This window comes from Penicillium chermesinum (genome assembly GCF_028974085.1).
Source record: "Penicillium chermesinum strain IBT 19713 chromosome Unknown utg000003l:1.0-5111272.0:1.0-5115320.0, whole genome shotgun sequence".
NCBI lineage: Eukaryota > Fungi > Ascomycota > Eurotiomycetes > Eurotiales > Aspergillaceae > Penicillium > Penicillium chermesinum.
This window is the reverse complement of record NW_026695313.1, coordinates 1,419,786-1,437,955: the sequence shown is the minus strand read 5'-3', so window position 1 is coordinate 1,437,955 and position 18,170 is coordinate 1,419,786. Positions and strand designations below refer to the sequence as shown.

The 18,170-nt window shown below is 54.1% G+C and overlaps 4 protein-coding genes across 4 annotated transcripts; all 4 read left to right on the top strand.

The window, feature by feature from the left end:
* Nucleotides 1-1,437: 1,437 nt before the first annotated feature.
* On the top strand, nucleotides 1,438-6,567 carry ino80 (chromatin-remodeling ATPase INO80; the record flags this gene model as incomplete). The annotated part of the gene is made up of 4 exons (XM_058472729.1): nucleotides 1,438-1,874; nucleotides 1,935-1,968; nucleotides 2,053-6,310; nucleotides 6,368-6,567. 4 exons carry the CDS (start codon nucleotides 1,438-1,440, stop codon nucleotides 6,565-6,567), a joined length of 4,929 nt encoding a protein of 1,642 aa, XP_058331732.1.
* A 2,147-nt stretch (nucleotides 6,568-8,714) lies between these two features.
* On the top strand, nucleotides 8,715-10,695 carry hemA (5-aminolevulinic acid synthase HemA; the record flags this gene model as incomplete). The annotated part of the gene is made up of 2 exons (XM_058472728.1): nucleotides 8,715-9,048; nucleotides 9,110-10,695. 2 exons carry the CDS (start codon nucleotides 8,715-8,717, stop codon nucleotides 10,693-10,695), a joined length of 1,920 nt encoding a protein of 639 aa, XP_058331731.1.
* Nucleotides 10,696-12,212: 1,517 nt separating this feature from the next.
* On the top strand, nucleotides 12,213-14,225 carry N7468_003430 (glycoside hydrolase family 47 protein; the record flags this gene model as incomplete). The annotated part of the gene is made up of 6 exons (XM_058472727.1): nucleotides 12,213-12,574; nucleotides 12,659-12,712; nucleotides 12,782-13,034; nucleotides 13,140-13,283; nucleotides 13,353-13,538; nucleotides 13,605-14,225. 6 exons carry the CDS (start codon nucleotides 12,213-12,215, stop codon nucleotides 14,223-14,225), a joined length of 1,620 nt encoding a protein of 539 aa, XP_058331730.1.
* A 2,106-nt stretch (nucleotides 14,226-16,331) lies between these two features.
* On the top strand, nucleotides 16,332-18,118 carry N7468_003429 (uncharacterized protein; the record flags this gene model as incomplete). The annotated part of the gene is made up of 3 exons (XM_058472726.1): nucleotides 16,332-16,892; nucleotides 16,945-17,701; nucleotides 17,760-18,118. 3 exons carry the CDS (start codon nucleotides 16,332-16,334, stop codon nucleotides 18,116-18,118), a joined length of 1,677 nt encoding a protein of 558 aa, XP_058331729.1.
* Nucleotides 18,119-18,170: the final 52 nt, after the last annotated feature.

Below are 18,170 nucleotides of genomic sequence, written 5' to 3'. Positions count from 1 at the left end.
ATGTTCGACATCGGTCTTAGACTTCCAATCAAGGTGGGGCATTCAACAACTCAACGAGGGTGAAACATCCATGGATCTCGGTGCTAGGGCTAGGGGTAATACCTACGCACCAGATGTGAAGACCGACGCAAGAGTCACAAAAAAACAAAAAAAAAAAACGAAAAAGACCATGGCTACGAGGCTACTAAAGCGAGCATTCTGGCTGGTCTCTTTGATCTTTCGCCTGGGTTCTGTCTAAGCGGGCTCTGGGTGTTGCCGTTTTGATCCCCTGAGCGTCAGCTGTATGGATCTCCGCCCATTGCAGCATGACCAGGTCGCACGGCTCATGTCAGAGGGCGATCTTACAGGAAATGACCTGTCCCAATAGACGAGGAGGCAAGCTTACCAACGGTGTTGGGATAAAAAGAAAAAAAAAACCATGCCCAGGAGACGCTAGACTCCGATCTGTAGCGAATATGAGTGGTCACCGTCGGGATGGAGAACCCGCGATCGGCCTCGATCAAATCTTCCAAACATTGGTACGGAGGCCTTCCGTGATGCAACAGATCCAAAACTCCTAGTTAGTTGATTTCGGTTTACAGTTGCACTGCTTTCCCTGCCCATAACTACCACTTAAAAAGAGCCATCTCCATGTATATCAGCCCATGTAACCCACCTGGGGCTGGCGATCCTCCATAGTTCTCCTTCTCGGCGTTAAGTATGGACCTTCCGGCCTCACCCTGGCCAGGGTCTGGGGCAGATTTTCAGACTCTCTATAGCGAATGTAGATCGCGGTTAATAGACACACCCAAGCTCCGCAAGTACTAATGAGGCAGGGAGGCAGAAAAGGCATGGTATAAAAGGGAGAAACCACAACATGGTGGAATCGAGCAGCATCCGGACGAGAGACGACAAGGGAACGGCCAATCCCTAAACCGTCGGCTCGGTTTCCCTCACAGACTTTCCCTCTTTCATTCCCGAGTCGAATCCCCTCTCATTCATTCACTTATTCACTTTGTCTTTCGGATTCGAGCCTTTTTCATCTCATCCTATTTCAGCCCGTCGTCCGTACTCTAACCTCCCTGCATCCTCGCCTAGACCGGCCGCGCATTCTCTGCTTTGGGTCTCCGCGGCCACAAAGATCCCTCCTTCCTGCACCCTCCCACCACCAAACGGACCCCATCTACCCACTCGGTAAATCCATCTCTGTCCATCTCTCACCTTGTCTTCCTCCATCGCCAATCACAATTCTACTGTGTTTCCATCTCCATCGTTAAGGTGTAGCCACGCTGACGTCGCGTTCGCGCTAGATCTCCGAGCCTCCCCCCTTGACACCTGTCCATGGGCTGTGCAAGTGTCTTGACTTGCCGTCCCGCCCTGTCCAATTCATCGCGTACAGTCCTCTTCCTCTAGGATTAGCCTCCGCCGCGCTTGTCCGGCGCCGGGGACGCGGCCACCATGACCGGCGCTCCGCCATACAACGCCCAGTCGCCAACTCAGCAGCAGCGCTTGCCTGCCTACGAGTCCCCATCCAAGAGCCATCCGTACTATCCCAGCGGAGAACAGCCCTCGCAGCAGCAATATTCGCAACACCCACCTCAAACTCCTCCAGCGTACGCCCCCTCGCCCGTCACGCGGAGTCCTCGTTTTTCGCACGCGTCTCCATCGATGTCCGGCCAACTTCCTCCGCCGCCCTTGAACGGCGCTGCGCAGCCTCCACCGGGACCAACCTCGCAGTACCAGGGCCACCCTGCTGGGGGAAATCCTCCACTGCCCTTTCCCCGTCCCTTCTCCAGCTCCGTCGCCCCAGGAAACGGTGCTTCGCCCTATGGCTCTTCAACCCCCCCACGGGCATCCCTCGGGCCACCCAGATGGGCATTCACAATCACCTTCACGTGAGCCTGAGTCGCCATACCGTATGAGGGAAAATGGCCCTGGATATGCGACTTCGATAGGGCGAGAGCCAAGACCTGCATCCCCGCCACGGGAGTCGGTACGTCTCGGAGGACACTTATGTTCCCCAAATTAAACCCCAACAAGAGCCTCCCTGTCTGACCACCACCTTACAATTAGAAGCCTGCTCGAGCCGCAGACCCGATGTCCTTTGCCAGCATTCTGTCTGGCCCCACTGAAGACCAGCCCGCCCGCAAGCCCTCTCCCCTACCTTCTCCCCATCCTTCCACGCCGGCAATGCACGCACCGCCATCTTTTGACCACCGTCACCCCGAGCCAGGGCCTGTCGCGGGAACATTCTATCCTCGCACAAAAGGTTACACCCCGGATCGTAATGGGTATGGACCAAGGGATATTCCACATTCAAACGGAGTGAAGCCGGAGCCTGAAGCTGCCCCGTTGCCGCGGCGCAAGCCTCTCCCGCCTGGTGTCGATCCAGAACAAGTGAATCGCGCCATGGCAGAGATCGACAATGCCGAGAAGAGTGACGTGGACAGTCCCGAGTTTGACCCAGTGATGAAGCGGCACCAGGAAAAAGCTCAGAAGCGAGTCCAGCAAAGCAGATACGAGGAACAAATCCGCCGAAAGCGGCGCCGCCACAACTACTTGGCTGACCTTGCTAATAATCTTGAAAGGGAATACCTCTTTGGCATGGAGCGACACCGGAATCATAACGAGGGTGAAGTCATTGCGGAAGTCCAGCAGAAGGAAATTTTCGACGAGAAGGAGCGCAAAAAGGACATGCAACGCAAGCGTCGTCGCGAGAACACGGTTCGCCAGGAGATGGCCAAGAAAGCTGAGGCTGAGCGAAAGGCCGACAATGCGCAAGACTCCGCGGAACGAGCCAAGTTCCTCCGTGAGGCTGAGCGGGCGCAAAAGAAGATTCGATCGACCAAGCGAGCTTTGGAGGGTGGAGATCCTCAGGATGAATTGGGCGAGGTTACCCCTCTTGCACCCAACCTTGAAGGCGGTATCACCAGCCAGTTCCATCTTGGCCGATCATCCCCTTCACGGCGTCGCTCTGGTCGCGCCGGTCCCGCTACCCGTCCGAAGAAGTCCAAGGAGCAGAAGCAGGCCGAGAAGGATGCTGCAGAGGCTGCCTGGGCTGATGGGTTGCCAGATGATCACTACGCGCCCCGTGATTCGAGACGAGGCCTTCATTCCAAGGAGGGTAGCCCGGTGCCTGTGCAGCATGATACCAAGGGCTACAACCAGATCTATGAGCAGATCTGGCGGGATATCGCTCGCAAGGATATCCCCAAGGTATACCGGCTGAAGACAACCTCGCTGTCTGTCCGTCAAGAGAACCTTCGCAAGACCGCCCAGCTGGCTAGCAAACAGTCTCGCAAGTGGCAAGAGCGGACTAACAAGAGCACGAAGGATACTCAAGCCCGTGCCAAACGTACCATGCGTGAGATGATGTCGTTCTGGAAACGCAACGAGCGCGAGGAGCGTGACCTACGCCGTCTGGCCGAGAAGCAAGAACTGGAGTCGGCCAAGAAAGCCGAGGCGGAGCGTGAGGCGAATCGCCAGAAGCGCAAGCTCAACTTCCTTATCTCTCAGACCGAGCTTTACTCTCACTTTATCGGTCGTAAGATCAAGACTGCGGAGGCTGAGGCATCTGGAGATGGTACAGTTGGTGGCAGCGACGAGACTGTCAAGCCTGGCGATCCCAATGCGCACACGGTCAACCTCCCCAACAGTGTGGCGAACCCGAACACCAAGGTCACCAACTTCGAGGACTTGGACTTCGATGCCGATGATGAAACTGCTTTGCAGCAAGCGGCGATGGCCAATGCACAAAACGCTGTGCAGCAAGCGCAAGACCGCGCTCGTGCATTCAACAATGATGGCGACGACCAGATGGCTGCTTTCGATGAGGGAGAAATGAATTTCCAGAACCCTACCAGTCTGGGCGACATTGAGATCTCTCAACCAACTATGTTGACGGCTACTTTGAAGGAGTATCAGTTGAAGGGTCTCAATTGGCTGGTGAACTTGTACGAGCAAGGTATTAACGGTATCCTGGCCGATGAGATGGGTCTCGGTAAGACCATTCAGTCTATCTCCGTGATGGCCTACCTCGCCGAATTCCACAACATTTGGGGTCCTTTCCTGGTCATTGCGCCTGCCTCGACTTTGCACAACTGGCAACAAGAGATTGCGAAGTTTGTTCCCAACTTGAAAGTGTTGCCCTATTGGGGTAACGCCAAGGACCGTAAGGTTCTCCGCAAGTTCTGGGACCGCAAGCATATCACCTACAGCCGTGATTCCGAGTTCCATGTTCTAGTCACTTCTTACCAGCTTGTTGTTCTGGACGCGCAATATTTCCAAAAGGTCAAATGGCAATACATGATTCTTGACGAAGCACAGGCTATCAAGTCCTCCCAGAGTTCACGATGGAAGAATCTCCTGGGATTCTCTTGCCGCAACCGCCTGCTATTGACTGGTACCCCCATCCAGAACAACATGCAGGAGTTGTGGGCCCTCCTGCATTTTATCATGCCAACGCTGTTCGATTCACATGATGAGTTCAGCGAGTGGTTCTCGAAAGATATCGAATCCCATGCTCAGAGTAACACCAAGCTCAACGAAGACCAGCTCCGACGTCTCCATATGATTCTGAAGCCGTTCATGCTTCGTCGTGTAAAGAAGAACGTGCAACAAGAACTTGGCGACAAGGTTGAGAAGGACATCTTCTGTGACTTGACATACCGCCAACGTGCGCTTTACGCCAATCTGCGCAACCGTGTCAGCATTATTGATCTCATTGAGAAGGCCGCTATCGGCGACGACACCGATAGCACCACACTGATGAACCTTGTCATGCAATTCCGGAAGGTGTGCAACCACCCGGACCTCTTTGAGCGTGCGGAAACCAAGTCGCCCTTCTTGGCCGGATCCTTCGCCGAATGTGCATCTTTTGTCCGCGAAGGGTTCTTCGTCGATGTTCGCTATTCTACCAAGAACTTGATTGATTATGAGATGCCTCGCCTCCTGTGTAGCTCCGAGGCTCGTCTCGATACCCCAGGCCCTGGAAACGAACGTGCGGGTTTCAAGAACAAGTACCTGTCGCATTTGATGAATATCTGGTCTCCTGATAATGTTCAGCAAAGCTCTCGCCAGGACGGGACCTTTTCCTTCTTGCGTTTTGTCGACACTTCTGCTGGTGAGGCCAGTGAAATTGCCCGCTCGGGTGTCTTTGAACGTGCTCATCGCCTTCGTGGCCAGGTGGACCGTCTCTCGCGTCTCCATGCCATCTATGACGACAAGGAAAATCCGTCGTTCGCCAACTCCGTGTCACCCCATTCTATGCTGAATATCGTTCAGCGCAATAATCGTCAGGCTCTACAAGAGATCGCTCCTGAGGGCCGAATGCGTAATTTGATGAATGTCTCACGTACGGCATTTGAAGACCAAGGCCTCAACCTCATTGAGCCTTGTGCTGTGCCCGCCGCCTCGGCTCCACCAATTGTGCTTTCGTGTGCTGGCCAGGCAGCTCAACGAGAAGCCCAGGAGACTCTATTCAATCCTGTTGTTCGAAATGCTCTGTACAGCACCCCAACCAGACAACTCGAGGAGCAAATCCTCGCCAAAAAGCTTGATCCCACGCCATACTCGCACCCGCCAATGCTGCCCACGCCACTCTCTCTCCGCTCCCGGTACACTCATATCGAAGTTCCGTCGATGCGCCGCTTCGTTACCGACTCGGGTAAGCTGGCCAAGTTGGACCAACTGCTCCGGGAGCTCAAGGCTGGCGACCACCGCGTTCTTCTCTACTTCCAAATGACCCGTATGATCGATTTGATGGAAGAGTACCTGACCTACCGCAACTACAAGTACTGTCGACTTGACGGAAGCACCAAGCTTGAAGATCGTCGCGATACGGTTGCTGATTTCCAGCAGAACAACGACATCTTTGTCTTCTTGCTATCTACTCGTGCTGGTGGTCTGGGTATCAACTTGACTGCCGCCGATACTGTCATCTTCTACGACTCCGATTGGAACCCGACGATCGACTCGCAGGCCATGGATCGTGCTCATCGTCTCGGTCAGACCCGGCAAGTCACGGTGTACCGACTCATTACCCGCGGTACCATCGAGGAGCGTATTCGCAAGCGTGCCCTGCAAAAGGAAGAAGTGCAACGCGTTGTCATCACTGGTGGAGGTGCCGGTGGTGTCGACTTCAACACTCGACCTCGCGACAACCGCACGAAGGATATCGCCATGTGGCTTGCGGATGACGATGAGGCGGAGCTCATCGAGCAGAAAGAGAAGGAAGCCCTTGAACGTGGCGAGGCCCAGAATGCCGCCAAGAGTAGTAAGAAGGCTCAAAAGCGGAAGCGTGACCTCACACTGGATGACATGTATCATGAAGGTGAGCATCATCGGAATTCTTCCGACCATTAGTCCTTGCTAACCATGATATCTACAGGCGAGGGTAACTTTGACGATCAAAGCCAGAAGCCTTCAGGCGCTGCTACCCCAGCGTCCGACAATGTGGAACTTCCGCCACCGGGCGCTGCAACCAAGGGTGGCCGTGGCCGTGGGCGCGGGGGCAAAGGAACCTCGAAGCGGGCCAAAACAATGAACGAGCGCCTTCGCCTGATAGATGGGGACGGCGGCCTCAGTTAACTAATGAGGCCTGTTTTCAATATTGCAAAGGGGGTGATGGCGTTAGATCATGCAGCTAATTCTGATTTGTTCTCTCTTCTTCCTGTTATGTTCCATTCCTCATGTGTTGCTTTGCCCTTATCTTCTCACTTGGCGACCTTGTTCCCACTCGTCTGCTCTGTATTACCATACCGCCTTGATCACCCACCACCACTGATGTCTCCGGGGGGGCAAAATTCAAATTCCTATTGATTTTCGCTTTTATTTCCATACCTGTTTCGCCAGGGGGCTGTGATTTCCCGCTTCGGATTTACGCATGCTGGGAAAGAAAAGACGTCGTGATAGACCCTTATTGTTCCTCTGCCCCAACGACTGGAAACTTATTTGATTTGATGTCCGCAATGAAAATCCAATTCTTTCAAGGCCTAAATACTACACATTGTGCGTTCGTGCTTATGGCGTACTACCATGCCAAATTAGCCTGAAGCGTAGTGGGACCCCTGATGCAAAAGATCCAACTTGGAAAGTCTTAGAAACTAATTATCATGGAACGGAATCAATTGCCAGTTTGATCGGCAAAACTAGCTAAATAGAAATAATCATAGTCATATCAACCCAAACCTCACTATCAGTCGTAAGGCCCAGCCAGGCGGCCCTAGCTGCCTGAACGACACTCCTGCAGCGACATTCGTACATAAGGTGCGGTGAACACACGGCGCCTGGTACTTGTGACTAAGCTCTGTCTGCTCTTCCAAGGTTTAGCCCTACGTTTCTCGAGTACCACCGCCCAGGTGGTACTTTGCTCACCCTGTAACCCCTATCGCTGCTATACGTTTCGCGCCCCGTCTTTTCAGCCCTGGGGCGTCGAGGTATTACTTGCCGATTTGGATAGGGCGTTGGGGTCCGAGCAGGGGTGCCTCAGCTGTGATGTGTCACAGATAAAGAATGACGGACTGACAGCTTTGGAGGCTCTGTGTATAAAGCTGCAGAGAGTCTCTGGGGCTTATGGTAGCCATTCGTCGATGCTTAACTACTTCAAAGCTCTGTTTCTGATATTTGATCTTCGTATATTGCTTTTTTTTTTTGTTGAACAACATGCTTTGCACCATCGGCGGACTTGATCCCACTATGCAAGCAGAGAATTGGGCATCCTATGGCAACATCGCTGGTGTGAACCTGTAGGATTCTATTACTTCCAGCAACGCTTATTTCTTCTGGCTAACATTAGTTCAGTCCGGGCCTCTCTGAGACAAGTGTAAGCGATATCGAGATTAATCAAAGCTCTGGAGCCCTGGAGCCCGGAAGGTGGGTTTGAGTATTAATAATCTCACAGCCAGAGATCGAGCGCTCTGGAGGGGGCCTGAGTTGCGGCGGTGTCAAGTTCTATGATGCGCAGATTTGATCACGGTATTGAGGGACGGTTGAGCGCGGCCACCGGTGGCAAATTTAGTCTTTGGCATCTGCAGGAAGGAGACTTTGCGGGATGCTCGGTTTCCTTTTTCCAAGAAAAAGGATTCAACATATAAGCTTTCGCGTCCAAGGCAAGCTAGAAATCAAACTATTCCGAGTCATGGTTGGGGGTCGGGTATAGGAGCAAGTCAAATACTCAAATACTCGAATATTCTCGTTCTAGTACCCTGCGATTATGACACTATACTACAGAAATCAATACCCGTCAATAAGTGATACACCGATCGAGCCGGTTGAACGTTGGACAAACAGGCCAAACTCGCGGAACATCCCATGGGAAACGAACGGAAATCAAGTGGCCGGCCGTCCGGGGTTATGTAGATTAAAAGGCTCAAGGCAATTATTTCCGCATGTGATATGCTCGGGAATCGCACTCCACGGGTTAAGGAGCAAGAGCCCTCTGGATTTGTACAACAGAAGACTATTTACCCCCGCAAGCCTTCTGCAGGGTTCCACGATAGACTTTCGTAGCCTCGAAGCGAATACGCTTGCGGCAACGTCGGCATCTCTGGTCGAATCATCCACGCACAAAGCGGTGTGGGGTGGTGGGGGGACCCCCGCCAATCACTGCGCAGGATTTGTCAGACGACGAGTCGATTCAGTTTTTAGACCTCTCTCCGATTTTCGCTCCCATAAAACATCCTTTCCACCTTCCTCCCTGGTGTTTCTCTTCACCAATTCCCCCCCCGTTCTTCACCATGGAGGCTATGTTGCAACAATCTCGGGCCATGTGTCCGTTCCTGAAGCGCACCGCCCCTGCTACCCTGCGTACTCTGTCCACGGCCACCCGCCCCAGCGCCGGCGGCGGTACCATGTCTAACCTTCAGGTCCTGGCCCGCCGATGCCCGGTCATGAGCAAGGCTCTTGCCGTCCAGAGCGCCCGGATGAATGGAACCAAGCGTTTCACTTCTACTGCGGCTGGTGTTTCTACCGTCAAGCCATTCCGTGTTCCCGCGGAGAAGCGCGACTTGCACACCACCGGTGGCCACCCAGCTAGCGTCGCGACGGACACCTACCGCAAGAATGAGCAAGGTAAGTCCCACCACAGAACCCCCCTGCTGGACAAGCAAGTCTAATCAATTGTCACGTGTAGTTCACCCTAACATCGCTCACCTTCGCGCAAAGCCGGTCCCTGAAGCCGCCCTCCATGGCCCTCGTCCGAACGCCCCGATCACCTCTCACTTCAACTACAACGCGTTCTATGATGGCGAGCTGGAGAAGAAGCATCAGGATAAATCGTACCGCTACTTCAACAACATCAATCGTTTGGCCAAGGAATTCCCTCGGGCCCATACTGCCTCCGCCGAGGAGCGTGTGACTGTCTGGTGCTCCAATGATTATCTGGGCATGGGCCGTAACCGCCAGGTCTTGGAGACCATGCACCAGACCCTCGAGACCTACGGGGCTGGTGCGGGCGGCACGCGTAATATCTCTGGCCACAACAAACATGCAGTGGCATTGGAAGACACAGTGGCAAAGCTCCATGGGAAGGAAGCGGCCCTGGTTTTCAGCTCTTGCTACGTTGCCAACGACGCGACCCTCGCCACCCTCGGTAGTAAGTTGCCTAACTGTGTCATTTTGTCGGACAGTCTGAACCATGCCTCTATGATCCAGGGTATCCGTCATTCCGGTGCCAAGAAAATGGTTTTCAAGCATAACGATCTGGAGGATCTAGAGGTCAAGCTTGCCTCCTTGCCCGCCAATGTACCCAAGATCATTGCCTTCGAATCTGTGTACAGCATGTGTGGCTCCATTGCTCCCATTGAAAAGATTTGTGATCTGGCGGAGAAATACGGCGCGATCACGTTCTTGGATGAGGTGCATGCGGTGGGCATGTACGGTCCCCATGGAGCCGGCGTTGCGGAGCATCTCGACTATGATATCTATGCCTCGCAGGATACTGCTACTCCCCAAAGCACCAAGGGCACCGTGATGGACCGTATTGATATCATCACCGGTACTCTGGGCAAGGCGTACGGCTGCGTGGGCGGATACATCGCTGGCTCTGCTAACCTTGTGGATACTATCCGTTCTCTCGCTCCCGGATTCATCTTTACGACCTCGCTCCCACCTGCGACCATGGCGGGCGCTGATGCGGCCATTCAGTACCAGTCCCAGCAGCCCCGGGACCGTGTGCTTCAGCAGCTGCACACCCGCGCCGTCAAATCTGCTTTGAAGGAGTTGGATATCCCCGTCATCCCCAACCCGTCGCACATCGTGCCTCTCCTCGTTGGCAATGCCGAGGTCGCCAAGCAAGCCTCGGATAAGCTTTTGGAAGAGCACGGCATCTACGTGCAGGCCATCAACTATCCCACGGTCCCCCGCGGCGAGGAGCGCCTTCGCATCACCCCCACTCCCGGCCACACCAAGGAACTCCGCGACCATCTTGTCAAGGCCGTCGATGCAGTCTGGAAGGACCTCGGAATCAAGCGCACCAGTGACTGGCAAAGTGTCGGCGGCTTCGTCGGCGTCGGTGTCGAAGGTGCGGAGGCCGCTAACCAGCCAATCTGGGAGGATAGCCATCTGGGACTGTCTACCGATGAATCTCTCGAGGCTGCCATTGCCCGTGAACTCGAAGCCGAAGCATCCCAGAACGCCGTGCCGCTCACGACCGCCACCCCTGTGAGCGAGCGCGTCCCCTCCGCGTTCTCTGCTACCCCTGTGGGTGTGGCTGCATAAACCCGTCCCTTGTGCAGGACTCGGGGCGCTGTTTTGTTGCCTGTCCACTCGTTTCGTTTGATCGTGGAGCTGCTAGCATAATGCGTTCACTACATTTTGCGAATTTATCGGTGCTGCTGTTCATAGCCTCCTGACTGGTTTCCTTTTCTTGCGATCTGTTTCATCTCCTGCATGACTATCATCGTCTCGCAGTATTCTTTCAACCGTGTTGTACAGTTACTCTTGTATGGCCCGGTCGTCGCGAGTGGGCATTTTTATGTAGTTATGCGGTCTACTGATGAGATCCTACCAAGAAACCCAGTGAATGGAACTTGATGACTGAGGCATAGCCATTCGGTCTCTCACGGTCAATCTCTCACGGTCAATTTCCTTTCTCTTGTAATTCCCTTCGTAAGCTTTAGTCCTCACTAATAGCTGTTCGTCGGTCTCGCCCGACATTGGAGAACCCAATCGCGTTCCGATTCGGATATGCCAATTTCGCGGAGTCTTCTTTCATTAAAGCGTTTGGGAACTCTCCTCTTGCCCTGTCGGACTAATGCCCGCTCAATAGCCCTCGAAACCCCTCTTTCACTGTACGATTATCTATGGATCTAATCTGCTCGCACTGATATTAGGGTGGTATCTGTTAATCTGTCTCCCCGATCGGCTGCACCTCCGGGGTCAGGCTAAGCCAGTCTGAGTTCGGAGTTTTCGGCCTGAAGTCGATCCTTACCGGAAGCAACGGCCTAAGGAGGGGAAACTGTGTCGAGGCTATCTACAGTAGGAATCAAGGAATGAGTTGATCCTAGTGGGGGGGGGTTGGAGCTGCAGGAATGAGCGACGCCACAGTGCATCGGGCATTGGGGTGATTACTGCGAGTCTTTTGGGCAGCCTCGTGCTGCCGCTGAGACGAGAGGGGGGACATTGACATCCCATAGAGCGTTGGAAGTCCTTGGCTTAGTGTTGGGATTGTACGAGTTCCCCAGATCGTCCCCCACGGCCTTGTAACCGACTTGATTCCACCGAGACGGTTGACTCCGCAATAAAAGCTTGAGTCGCCATGGCGCAGGTACATGGTCAGTGCGAGCTGGAGGCTTGCAACGAGGCTTGCAGGCTATCACCCCGGTCTATGCTGATCCTGCTTACTCCCCTCGCCCCTTTTCCCTCCAGCCTGGAGTTTGCAAGTCTTTCAGGCAGTATGGAGCTGGGGAGATGAATAGCTTCTAGAACATTTCCCAGGGTAATGAACTCTAGCGACATCCATATTATCAGGTTTCATATCTTGCTTGTTTGGGGTTCGAAGTATTAAACCCCTGATGCCGCTACAGCCTCGCCGCAATGTAACCATGCCACTATGGATCGGCAGGGGCAGAGACTATATAGGGCATCGCTGGTTTCGATCGCCAATTCCCATTTCTCTCTTTGATAATTCTCACCTGCGGCCTTCCTTGATGACTTGTGCTGACAGATAGAGAATTAGAAAACAAAGCAAGAAAGAAAGAACAAGCCGTAGGCTGGTCTGAGCTCGATCGATCAACATGGTTCGTGTTATTCCCCACGCTCTCCTGGCCCTGTCCAGCGTGATCGGCACTACGAGCGCGGCATCCCATGCCCGTGCATCCAGCCAGTCATGCAATAAAGTCCAATATCATTTCCCAGCTGGCACCGGGAAGAATGACCCGCGTGCGGAGGCTGTGAAGCAGGCGTATGTTCGGGAGTGGAACGAGTACTACAAATATGCATTCCCTCAGGATGATCTCGAGCCTCTTACTCACAATGGCACCGACGACCTGTTTGGCTGGGGCGCTTCTGTTGTCGATGGCATCGATACGGCTGTCGTGATGGGCCTGACCGATATCGTCGAGAAGCAGTTGAAGCACATTGCGGCTACCGATTTCACGTATGTCCACGAGACGACCTCTGCTTGGTTTTTTTTTCTTTTTTTTTGCCCCCCTTTTTTCCGGCTCCGTGCTAACTCGCGCAGGAAATCTGCCACGATTGTCAATTTCTTCGATATCAATATTCGCTACATTGGGGGGTGAGCTTTCCGTCTCCTGGGTCTGAAAAAATGGCATGATAGGCGATTTGCATGCTGACCATTGATTAGACTCCTGAGTGCTTATGACCTGATCAAGAGCGGCGAGTTCCCCAATCCTTACGATCAGGATCTCGTGGAGATGTTATTGACCCAGGCTACTCGGCTGGCGAAGGCCATTAGCCCGGTCTTCGAAACCGCCACGGGGCTGCCTGCCGCCACGATGAACTTCACCTCTGGCGAAGTCATCCAAAGTACCACCAGCGTTCACGGAAAAAGCTATAATAGCACCAACACTGCCCAGGCGGGCACCTTGATCCTGAGAGTACTACCGTCTCTCGGATCTCACGGGTGATGAGTCGTTCCGCAAGAACGTAAGCTTCCCCGACGCCCATGTGATGAGCTCGAAGCTAACGGGATTCTGGAAAAGGCACAAAAGGCAGAAGAGTACCTGCTCAAGCCGAGCCCGGCCCCGGCCTTCCCTGGCCTCGTCGGTACGGAGCTTGATACCAGCACTGGTCAATTCATTACTTTTGACGGAGGTTGGGAGGCCGGTGTGGACAGCTTCATCGAGGTAAGTACCCCATCGGAGGCTCGCATACAAACAGATGCTTCGCGTTCCTGAACTCTAACAGCGCTTTAGTACCTGATCAAGGGCTATGTGTACGACCGCGACGACACTTATATGCAATCGATGAAGGATTTCTGGTTGGTGACTGCCGAGTCGACCCAGGAGCACATCGCGCTGTCTCCTTACCACCACCCCGAGCTCACTTTCTTGTCCCAGCTGGACGAGGATGGGAACATCATGTGGACGATGGATGACTATGTTCGTGCACCCGAGTCCCCGTTCGGTGGATCATCGGAGATACTAACATGATGCTCTTTGCTCCAGGCTTGTTTCGCTGGCGGTAACCTGCTGCTCGGTGGCCACTACCTCGACCGCCCTGAGATCACCGCACTGGGCATCAAGGTCGCCGACAGCTGCCACAGATGGTACAACGCCACTCTAACTGGCCTTGGCCCTTCCAGTAAGGACCACTCCCTCTACCCCTGCTATAGTACAGTACAACATGGAGCTCACCAAGCCACAGGCATCGGCTGGTACAACGCCAGCAACCAGCCCTACGACCCCGAGTACAACAACGCCACGTACCGCGCCCAGGGTGCTAAGCTAGGCTACTTCATCGAAGACCCCTCATACCGGTCCTATCCGGAGCCTCTGGAGAGCATCTTCTATGCCTACCGAGTGACTGGCGACACGCGCTGGCAGCAGTACAACTGGGAGATCTTCAACGCTCTGGACACAGCCCGTTCCAAGGCGGTGCCGTATGCTGAGATCTCGGATGTCAACAAGCCCTACGGTGGCACGCTCATTAACTATGTGTCCAGCTTCTACTTCGCAGAGGTCCTGAAGTACTTGTATCTGACTTTCGCCGAACCGGACGTGGTCAGTTTGGATAAGTATGTTTTCAACACGGAGTGTCATCCTTTCACCATCAAGACTCCTTGTTAAGGGGTTCTTTTGGACGCGGGAGGAGCTATCCATCTCTTGTCCGGACACGCGACTTGGAAGGGGGAACATGTGTATATACAGTCCTTAGTATAGGTTTGTCCATTGGAGGTATTCGAATAGAAAAATTTCCGATACAAACACGTCCTTGGATCAACGTTCAACATTCCGTGATGGAAACTCCGCCCTGGTGGAGACCCCAGGTGCTCAGGCCCACTAACAGGAGCTGATCTTGGTGGGAATCTTCTTACTCCGCAGTCTGTATGCATGATCTTGTCTGCCTACTTCCTATGATGTCATAGCGTACTAGATGGCCCCCAATGGGTTCAGGACAAAACTCCAGTCATTTAGAAAAGAAGAAGAAAAAGAAACCGGCGTTGTACAGCGGACGCAACGAGGCCTTCGTATTGATCTTTACAAATCAGAGCGACCTTCAACTTGAAATTGAAGGAGAGCCTTCGGATTGCGGATGGGATAATGCACGGTTATTTCCAGGTGGGGCACACATGGCGTTCCACTTGGAGTTGGTTGACTGGAAACTCTCGTGTGCATCACTGCGAGTGGAAATACAATTGGGCATCCTGTTCCTTCTCTTCGGTTTTAGTCCCCCTTGAATGTTGTGGGTGGCTTGCGCTGGCCGTGAACCACCCAGAGAAACCGGTTTTCCAGCCAAGTCTCGGCGCCTCCCCGCGCAGCACAGGCACATGGATAGGCGTCGACAACGCTTAGCAAATAGGGTTGAAAAAAAAGGGAAGAACCCGGAAAAAAAGAAAAAAAAATTACCCTTATACTTGACAAGACGAAAAATTCTTATAGCCGCAGGCCTAGTTCCATGGTACCCCCACCGGTCGGAAGGCGCCGACAAGTATACTGTTGCATTATACTACGAGGCACCAGACTCCTGGCCCATCCGAGGATTTCAAATACCTGGGGCTGGAACCATCGGAGATAGGAAATGAAAGTTTCGACTAGTTCGAAACTTCCCGGCAGCATACCAGAGGTGAGGTCCTTATGCAGCGAAACTTTCCGAGTCGTCTTTCCGAAGTTCGCGCTAAAGAACGGTATGATGAAAGTGGACGTTAGGACGATTGCAGTGGGCCTGGATTGCAATTGTGGTAAAGCGGTGGGATTCACCCGGGGCGCGCTCTTGCATGTGCGTCAGGAGATGCGAACGGTCGAGTTGGTGAATCTATAGGCATTTGTTACAGAGGGTTTCGTGTCTGACGGGAAGCAACGGTGTAGATCACTGAAGATCGCTATGTTACTCGATATTGCTTGAGGGCTCAGACGTATCAGGGACCATTTAGAGCCAGGGCGCGTCATTTGGGGATGGACGTGCATAGCCGCTCAGGCGACCACCTGCAGTCTACGCGGTAAGTCACGAACATTCTACCTAACATTAGAGCCATTGTCCAGAGATACGGGCCAGATAATCTTGCCATATCCCCCCCCATCCTCATGTTTCATGGCATAGACAGTGGAACCGAGACATGGTAATGATTCATATCCAAAGGGCAAGAAACCCAACCGAACCACTTGAGGCGCAGTCCCCATTGCGTGGGGTTTGGCCTCTTGACGGCCCTGCGGCTCCATTCGGCAATCACGCGTGAAGGGAGAACGTTCATTCGCGAAGAGGGAATCGGAGACAGTGCGGAGAAAGTCTCCCGCCCCATGGATTGACGTGGTGGACGCCAGCAATGACGTAGAGATCGGGTTGCCGACCACGCTAGGAGGCCGTCGAGGCCGTCGCGGCCGCAACAGGTTTTGGGCTCCCCCAACTCCATCTAACATCACTCTGCTGCCACTGGCGGCTCCAATTGGTCCAGACTACAGAATGCCAAACCTCGTCCTTTGGTCGGATTACCTGTTTGGGCTGGCCCGACCACACTTGGAGCGCGCATGGGGCCCCACTGGTCGTTGGGTCATGATTTTCTTGTTCTGCGATTCGGGTGGTACATATAAAATGTCCAGCATGTCGCTGTTACGAACACCGTCTCCATATGCAAGGGGACTCCTGGTCCGTTCTTTACCCCACACACTCGCCTTATTATAGTTCTCCACACCCCCTCGCATAGAGAAGGGTTGATCAGTAGACCACACCCATTTGCCATGGCTGCCGAAGACGTCCAGCCCTTCTCCGAAGAGAAGCAGGATAGCCAAGCCGCGCAGCAAGAGGCGGCGCAGCAAGAAGCCGAGCAGCAACGAGCCCTGCAGGAACACGCCCAGAAGAAATTGAGTGGCGCCTCCGACTCGCAGAACGAGCATGCCTCCGAATCCGAACGCGGCAGTCGAGACGAAGCACCCAAGGTCGAGAAGGCTGGCAAGGTCGAGCTCACCGAAGATGATTGTTACGAGGCGCTCGGCTTCTGCTTTCCCTTTTGGAAGAAGTGGCTGATCCTCACCGTCATCTTCATGGTGCAGATGTCCATGAACTTCAACTCCGGTGTCTATGCCAACGCCGTGCCCGGTCTGACGGAGGAATTCCATATCAGCGAGCAAGCGGCGCGGGTGGGACAATGCGTGTTCTTGGTCGCGTACGCCTTTGGCTGTGAGCTGTGGGCCCCCTGGTCCGAGGAGTTCGGCCGTTGGCCCATCATGCAGCTGTCGCTGCTTCTGGTGAACATCTGGCAGATTCCCTGCGCTGTTGCCCCCAATTATGGAACCATTGTCGTGTGTCGCGTGCTGGGCGGTCTGAGCTCGGCCGGGGGCTCAGTGACCCTAGGGGATGACGGCGGATATGTGGGAGGCGGATGACCAAGGATTCGCCGTCGCCTTCGTGGTGCTGTCGTCGGTCGGTGGATCGACGATCGGACCTTTCTTTGGAGGGTTCATCGGCCAGTATCTTCACTGGCCTTGGGTCTTCTGGGTCCAGTTGATCTTTGGAGGATTCACCCAGGCGCTGCACTTTTTCCTCGTCCCTGAAACCCGTTCGACTATCTTGATCGACCGGGAGGCGAAGCGGCGACGCAAGAGCGGCGAGGAGGTCTATGGCCCCAATGAGATGAAGGAGAAACGCCTCGATGTCAAGGAGGTCCTTCACATCTGGAAGCGTCCCTTCGAGATGTTCCTCCGGGAACCCATTGTCCTCTGTCTGTCCCTGCTCTCGGGTTTCTCCGATGCCTTGATCTTCGTTTTCACCGAGTCGTTCACCCTGGTCTTCGGGCAGTGGAATATGAGCACGCTGGCCGTTGGAATGACCTTTGGTTCCATTCTCATCGGCTATATTATCGCATACTTCATTTTCCTCCCCGATGTCTACCGGCAAATCCAGATCCGGAGAAAAGAAGGCGCTGCAAGCCGATTCGCGGAGCGCCGTCTGTTACTCCTGCTCTTCATTGCCCCCCTCGAACCCATCGGTCTCCTCGGCTTTGCCTGGACGACCATGGGCCCCCCTTATCCCATGGATCGCTCCCCTGATCTTCGCCTGCCTGATCGCGATGGCGAATTACGCCATCTACATGGCGACAATCGACTACATGGTGGCCGCCTACGGTCCATACTCCGCCTCCGCGACCGGTGGTAACGGGTTCGCGCGAGACTTCCTGGCTGGCGTCGCTACCATGTACGCGACGCCCATGTACACCAACATTGGCGAGAAGTACCACCTCCAGTGGGCCAGTACGATCCTGGGCATCGTGGGATTCATGGTCATGGTCCCGCTCTATGTCTTTTACTGGAAGGGTCCGGAGATCCGCAAGAGGAGCAAGTTTGCCCAGCAACTCGCAGCGGATCGCGAGCACAATTACGAGCGTCGGCAGAGTAATATCGCGTCTCGTCGACAAAGTCTCGCTGCGTCCCGTCGACAGAGCCAGGTGGCGTCCCGCCGACAGAGCCAGGTTGCGCCGCCTTATCGTCGGGTAAGCCACATAGGTCGGGATGTGTATGACCAGGCTTAAGATGTCACGATATCATGTGTATAATTGCCTTAGCATATTTCCATTCCCTGCA